This window comes from Musa acuminata, chromosome BXJ1-4 (genome assembly GCF_036884655.1).
Source record: "Musa acuminata AAA Group cultivar baxijiao chromosome BXJ1-4, Cavendish_Baxijiao_AAA, whole genome shotgun sequence".
Lineage (NCBI taxonomy): Eukaryota > Viridiplantae > Streptophyta > Magnoliopsida > Zingiberales > Musaceae > Musa > Musa acuminata.
Window position 1 is genome coordinate 39135835 of NC_088330.1, and position 8319 is coordinate 39144153.

The 8319-nt window shown below is 36.6% G+C and overlaps 1 protein-coding gene across 1 annotated transcript; it reads right to left on the minus strand.

Moving 5' to 3' along the window:
• Positions 1-5474: 5474 nt before the first annotated feature.
• Positions 5475-7932, minus strand: LOC135666383 (F-box/kelch-repeat protein SKIP11-like). Its single transcript, XM_065177945.1, has 2 exons — positions 7749-7932; positions 5475-7145 (listed from the first exon to the last, which is right to left on the minus strand). Exon 2 carries the CDS (start codon positions 7115-7117, stop codon positions 5822-5824), a length of 1296 nt encoding a protein of 431 aa, XP_065034017.1. The 5' UTR covers positions 7118-7145; positions 7749-7932; the 3' UTR covers positions 5475-5821.
• Positions 7933-8319: the final 387 nt, after the last annotated feature.

Genomic DNA, 8319 nt, shown 5'->3' on the forward strand with positions numbered 1-8319 from the left:
TGCGACGGTTGCAGCATTGCCTTTGATTAATATATATAGTAATGCCACTACTACTATGTTTGTTGGTCATGACCAACATTGAATAGATGCCGAAGGCCAGAGTTCTCATTAGTTGTGCAGTGAACAAGAACAATTGCAATGACCGATAGGGTCATCTTGTGAACGCATGAGCAAAGCCACTTGTTGTGGCCATCGTGTGGGGTCACCAGTTCACGCATATGCACAGTTGTATGGTGGGACGACGATTGGCAGCACTCCATCAGTGGTGCATGGCCGCAAAGTTGTTTTGCTAGTGAGGAACACATGCCCAATGAGAACAACCGTGCATGAGCCCGATGATCAGTGAGGTCATTGGTTGGATGTGTGAGACGATCAAGATGAGAAAAAAATTAGGGTTTCACCGTTAAAATGATAGTTTTGCCTTATAAACCTTTTAATTCTAATTCATGACCTTTTAATAGTTCTACTTTTTTAATTTTAAATATTTTTATTATATATCTCAAATAAAATTATAGTTTTACCCCTTCAAAATTAAATAGTTCTAACTTATGTCTTTAATTATAAAACTGACTAATTTGATTTATTTAATCAAATATTTTGATCGAACTTAATCTTGACTATATTGTAATCGCTTGACTGGATTTATATTCGATACTTTAATCAAAATTTGACTTTGGTTAATTTTAATTTAATTAGTTGGACTGATGTTTAGCCTAATTTTATGCCTAAAAAAATATATATTTTAATTTTTTTTATAGTTTTCTCATATGACATATTGATAAAATTTTGCATGTGATAGTTAAATTCTAATTATTCTTTTTAGATATTTATTTAGTTATTCAAATGTATTATTTAAATTTATAAAATAATATTTATTTATCACATAAAGGTATTATTTAAAATTCTATTGATCAGTGTATATATCTAAAAGTCAATGTGAGTAAATTTATAATATTGGTCTTATATATGAATGATATTTTGCTTATTAGCAATGATTTTAGTTTACTATATGAAACCAAGATGTTTCTCACGAAGAATTTTAAAATGATTGATACGAATGAAATAATTTATATTATTGATATTGAGATATTTATAGATAGATGTCAAGGATTACTAAGATAATATTAGAAATAATATATTAACTAAGTTTTGGAGAGATTTTGTATACAATTTTATTCCACTAATGATACACCAATTACTAGAGGTGAAAGATTTAATCAAAGCCAGTATACTAAAAATAACTTAGAAAAAAATCAAATGAAGGATATTCTTATATATAGTTGGAAGTTTATTATATGCCTAAGCTTGTAGAATATTATATATCAGTTTTATAATTGAAATGCTGGATAGATATCGAAGCAATCCAAGAATGGAACATTGAAAAGCTATAATGAAAATAATGAGATATCTATAAAGGGAGAAAGATTATATGCTCATGTTAGAATAGCTTCAAGTGATTGAATATTCAAGATTTATATACACATTAACTGGAGAGATAATTTCTTAGAAAAGTACAAAGCAATTGCTTATTACATTATCAATAATGAAAGTTGAATTTATAATATGCCTTAAGGCCACAAATTAAATTTTATGACTACATAATTTCATCTCAGGACTTGGTATGTTCAAGTCAATTATCAAGTCGTTGAAGATATTTTGTAATAATATTATAGCAGTTTTGTTTTCTAAGAATTATAATTATTCTAGTAGTTTCAAGTACATCAAAATAAATTATTATTATTATACTCATTGGATTTATTGGCTTATTTTAAAATTTATGATCATGTATAAAATATTTTTTAAAAATTTTAGAATATAATTAAGTAAAATTATTTTTAAATAAAAATTTAATTTTCTATTTTAATTTTAAAATTTAATTTTAAATTTTTTATATCTTATCGATTAAGTGGCCAAGTGGGAGAATATTAGATTACGTGGCTTTATCTAATTAGAAAATATATATTATAGATTTGATTACATTCTAATTATGCTTATCGATCAATAAATATAAAGTTCAATGATAGAATTCCTTAGGAGATGATCGTGATAAGAGAGACTCTCATGATTATCATCTTGGACCTTCGCTCTTGTCTTAAAAGGGTAGCTCTTTGTAGTTTTATGAAGGATAGAAAAAGAGGATAATACAAATATAATTATTTTTGGGTATCGATATTGTTGCTTTCGAATTTGATGATGATGCATCTATAAATCAAATAATGATTTTCTGAATGATATTAAAATGTATATATTATAATTTTAATTTATTATTATTTAATTTTAATTTTTTAATATTAAAAATATAACAGTAGCAATTTTTATGCCCACATACCCATAGTGGAAGGAAGGCCATAGTTTTCCCATCACAGCTTACATATTAAGTCCGCTACCAGCCACTTTTATTGCCACCATTCACATGCAATCGTCATTAGCAACTTAGAAGACAACTACTGCTGTCCGATCCTAAAAATCAAGACAGTGATAGTAATCTTCACTGACATGAGAGCCTCCATCTCTCCAATCCTTAGCAACAGGTTATCTTCCACCATTCGATTTATGGGCATTTGTATTAAGGTCCTATCTGAGTGACACACTCATGCAAATGGAAAGATTTCCCCTTGAGAATAGTTAGGGGTTTCAGGTTAAGAAAGGATAACTCGTTAATTAGTAATCAGAAAATGAATTGATGATGAGAGAGAGAGAGAGAGAGAGAGAGAGAGAGAGAGAGAGAGAGAGAGAGAGACAGACAGAGCATCGAACAATTTCAAAAGGCTTATCGTATGCTTGGTTCTCTCTTGTTTGAACTTTTAACATTGTTTGTAGACATTATTTAGATTGAATCTGAACACAAAAAACACTAAATTTGGACCCCAAAGGGTACAGAGTTGCAATCATGATTCGGGCTCTGTTTATGCATCAGCAACCTGAGAATGAGCTGAAACAGGGGAAAGCAACAATAAGGGTGGATGGGATACTCGCATGCGTCGCTGATTAGGTGCAGCCCAAAGCTGGGTGTGATCAGAGCACTGCCCAACAAAAGGGTGGCCAATTCAATCCACAGACATGGATGGCTCGACCCACGAATCAAATCCTACACCAGCTTCCATCTGAGGCCCGCATTTCCAGGTGGCCATGAATGCAGGAACTGGGCTTCATCTTCGTCCGGAAACAGTGGATCACCTGACAACTCTGTATCGGACGCTGAGTGCAGCCATCTTCCAAGCATGAGTGACACTGGTTTATGAGAACTACCTATGAACAAGGGACATGGAATCTTTCTTCGGAACAGTGGTCAGGGAACACAAAATAGTAGTTGCTTTCGACTTCCTCAGTTCATGGTCTGCAAGTGTGCTGGCTCTCTTTGTTAGGAATAAGTGGAATTCCATTTCTCTTCTTCTCAGAACAGCCTATGGATGAATACATCTCCATCATCAAATGCATATCTTCCACTTCCATGCACTGTGTACTCTTTTAAGCAGAGAGTTGCACTCGATTCTATCTGACAAGTGTTGTTGAGATCTCCCACAAGAAAGAGCTCTTCCTTTGTAAACGCAAAGCACCTCTTTTTTCAGCTTAAACCAGTGGTCACATGGCAACAACTATTGTGCCCATTGATCTGTAGGTCTCTTTCCCTCGAAACTTCTGTAGTCTTAAGGATTCAGATAACTAGACTAGGAGTTACTGTAACAACAGCAAATCCACCAGCCAATGGGCTGTGGTAACAGGAAAGGCTTTTTCTTTTGTGTGTGTTTTCTGTCATAGCTATCAAAGATACGTCTCCTCTGTGACATGACAGGGTCGAAGGTCCTGGATTCATGGAGTCCATGAGAGACAGAGAAAAGGCTACAGCAGAGCACCAAAGAGTGAGCTCACCACAGCAGGTGCAGGGAAAAGCCACCGTCAAACTCCGGGTGCTGCTGTATGTACTTTTGGAGCACCTCATCATTGATCCGAAGGGCTCAGATTGGTCTGGTTGACGAAGAAGACGAGGTTGACAGTGTACGATACTACTGCGCCTGGTTGACTGGCACAGTGGATGGTACCGCCGTACCCAATCTCCTTGTCTACAGGCAGTTGAAGAAATGGCAAATTTATGGGTAAAAGTTCCTGTGTCTTTTAATCAAATGCTGAAAAGTAAAGGTGGATTTTTTTTTTACTTGGCTGATCAAAAAAATCATTTCAACATGACAATGTTCAGCATTTTTTATTTACTAGATCAGTTTAAGGAGAAAACTGCTGTTAAAGATGGCACATTACATTTCGTATGTGCTGCATTAAGCTTATGCAGCAACTTGAATTGTGAATGCACCATCCATAATGTTCAGAGAAGACCTCTTTTCAATGACAAGGAAACTACAAAGATCAAATAGCACTGTTACAAAGATCTGTTCATAGTGCATTGCAGCATATAGAGATGGTTTCATTTCTTTGATCAAATTTGCAAGTCTGGCTGGCAAATGAAGATAAAAAGCAGATAATATAAGCCAAGCATAGCACATATACTAATCCATGCAACTTGATCTTTCTTAGGCATCCTATTTGTATTTTAGTTGCTTCTGTGCATTATTAGTTTAAAGAGATGCAGAAACTGATGATGATAATTTAAGAGCCGAAAAGACCGAAACAATACCCGTACAAGTTGGTAGTATACTGAGCAAGATAAAATATTTAAAACATCCAAAAAACAAAGTTACGGTATTTTTTCTTTAAAACACGCAGGTCAGAAAGTTTAACCACAATAAAAGACCATCAAAGTGTATTCACTCGACCGGGAGAACAACCATATCCACATTGATGAAGAGTAGCAATACAAATCAATGCCAATTTTGTAACAACTAAACACACACCAAAAGCAGGGTAATAGCAGCTAAGCTCGATCATTGTTTCAATGTATTCAGAGCAATTCCCTAATCCTCTTCAGGTTGACTCTACAGCCCAAGATATCATTATACACATGAAAATTAAGCAAACCAATACTTATCCAATAAGGCAAGCATGATAGAACAAAAGGAAACCCTTTGGGCATGTAGCAAATTCTAGAAGTGGCATCTTGAAGTTTTGTATTATTCATCAAATAATAAAAAGATGTTCATGGACCATGATATTTCAAATCAAACAAAAGAAAGAGCAAAAAGTTTCCTTGATAAGTTTACAGAAATGATAATTTAACTAGTTATGTTCTCGGTTAGCTATGCCAATGACATATACTAAGAATCATTATCAACTAAAATCATAATTCCCCTCTCTTTGGCTGTGTCTACTAATCATTATCAACTTGAAAATGATAATTTTCATGTGATAGCATGACATTTTACAAATTACATGCAATGGCTAAAACTAGGTTACACGGTTTAAAAATTAAACCAACCAGAGAAATAAAATATGTGCAGGTGATTGTGAAGGCAAGTTGAGATGTTCAACCCATGTTGTAGATCTTATGCAATATAACAAAACCAGGAAGTGTAAAATGCACAGACTAAACCGCAATCAATACCTTCAATGCATATAAACCTACCATTCATCGAGAGTTCAAATTACTCCAAAGATTTAACTTATTAACAAAATTTATCCTGCATGATTCCATATCTGTATAATTGTTGATTGGCCTCCAAATGCGAAATAAATGAAAGGGTGAGAAAAGTAGACAAATAATGAAGATCAGGAGTTACACAGACAAGAGATACTGAGTCTTCAGTCCAATTGGAATTTCAGAAAAGCCAGTTATCACCCATTAGGCAGAATTATTACTTTGCACCCACTAACAAGCTGAACTTGTAAATCCCTCCAGGGAAAGTAAAATACAGGTCTCAATAGATTGGATCAATCAGCAGCCCATCACAGCACAATTATAAACAAAGTTGCCCGAATGCTTGCTCGCAATCATGTTCCATACTGGTGGTTCCCCATTTGGAATCCAGGAGTTGAGCTCAATCATTCCTCCAAAGGAATCTCTGGTTCCACCAATCACTATTAGTCGTTCGCCACAGGCACGGAATGCAAGCCCCCAGCCATTCATTGAGACACAGCTTTCGGGCAACCTTCCCAATCCGACCCATGTATTATTCACTTTATTGTACTTCCTCAACTCCTTATCAGCATAATGAGCTGCATAAAGCTCGTTGTTCACCACGGCTACAAGTGGAGGTGCACCACTCGCACCGTTGAGTCCTGAAGACATGTCAGGGATCACCCTCCAAGAACGTCGCTCCAGATCATACTCTTCCCCACATGTCAGGACCTTTGTGTTACTGGCCATTCCACCAATGACATAAAATTTCCCATCCATGAATACCCCCGAGCACATCTTTCTTGCTCGGTTCATACTAGGTAAGGTCTCCCAGGTATGGGTCTCGGAATTGTAAATCTCTGCAGTGCTTACTATGTCACCCTGAGCATTGATTCCTCCAGCTATAATTGCTTTAACTCCCAGGCTAGCAGAGCCAAACAAGCACCTAGGTGAGTTCATAACCACACCAGGAGACCAGGAGTTAGTCAAAATGCTATATCTCAGCACAATATGGGAATTCACCTCCTTACCAAAAACAAGGAGCTCAGTGCCCACTGCAAGGGACTCCTTATCAGAGCACATGAAGCTCTCGGTAGGGGGCATCTTAGGAACCGTAATCCAGCGCTCACGATATGGATCATAAGCATCCCATTCATGGATGCTGCAGGAGAAATAGACCCAATGCTCAATGATATCCATCTTGCGACGTAGTTGGTAGAGCTCTCCGCTATGAATCAATGATCGGAACATACGATTGAGTGATGCGACAGCACCATAATCTGACCGAGAAAGGTGAAGAAGGCAGCTAATTATCAGCTCCCGGCCAAGCCTGCTGACAATGTTTGAATCGCTATACTTCCCATCGCTTCTGTGGTGATATGGACCGTCCAGAGGCAGCTCCATATCTTTGATATCAGGGGTTTCAGGCTGCTGTGGTGATCTATTTATTTTAACCTGACCTTCTAGCTGTCGTTCTTCAAATTTCTCATCCAGTCGACGTTTCTTGTTGCCCGATGACTCATGGAAATAGTAATCCATGCAATGCCAATTTGATTCTTGTTCACGGGAGCTTCTGAACGACCTCGATATCAAATAAGAGCGGCCGTCCAACATAACTCCAAAGCTCAAACCCAATCAAAGCCTGAAATTTTCAATTAGTGGCCATGAAATACCTCCTTCTGTCCTCCCCGAAGTATAATCTGACTTGACTTGGACCACAAAGAAAGAGTAAGAACGAAATAGATAGGAAAAATTAGATTTTGTGTAGTCTCCTGTGCTAAGTGATCTAGAATACTTGCGCATAGATCGGTTACAAGGATAAGAACCAAAAAAAATAAAAACCATAAAAATCCAATCTTTTTGTGCGTTCCAGTATGCTCACCAACAGAAGCGGCGAATCACCGATCTGAGAGGCGAAAAAAATGCGAACCCTGGATAGAATCAGCGCGATTCCACAAAGGCTCTATACGCAAAAGGAAAAGAGAAGGAAAGAACCCAGAGACCAAAATCTCAGAACAACGAAACTCATGACAGAAATTAGCCGACGGGAACGAAGAAATTAGCTAAAAGATCCTAACTTCACTCGGATTCCCAGCCCTGAGATCGAAAAAACACAAGAAAAACCCAATTTTTGGTATCCTCGTATTTCTTTATCCAAAAACAAATAGAAAAAAACTTGGTTTTTTTGGTAGAGGCAAAGAGGATCGAGGGAGATGGAGATATCGAAGGAAGGAAGGGAACTCACGGATCGGTTTGGGGAATCAAGAGGCGAGGGAACGGAAAGACGAGTAAATAGATGAAAGGAGAGGCCCTTTTCGGAAAATAAACTTCTCTCTCGTCTTCTTCTTCTTCTTCTTCCTACCACATCCCCTCCATTTTCCTATTCCCCTTCGACTTCCGCTTCTTCCACTTCTCGCTCAATCTCCCCTTTCACCTATAGGCTTCGTTATAGACCAAAATTTAAGGTCATTAATCTCCTTTTTTTTTTAATCTTAATTATGGGTATAATATACTAATAATTCCATTGAATGGATTTTGTTCCAAAGATGGGAAGTGGGACCCCTTTTTGGGCCTCTACTTCACCTGGCATTTTAACTCTTAATAATTTCTTCCTTACTCCTTTCTTAATTACTTTGTCTACTAAATTCTCAGTTTCTTTAAATTTCTTATTCCAAAGTTTAATTCTTTCTTCTTGTTTTTTCACTTCTTTATTTGTGAGAATATACATTTTTTCGATAATTCTTGAGAAAATAAGTTGAAAAGAATAAAAAGATTTCGAGGTTGGTGCGTCGTTGGGACAGCGTATCGAAAACGTG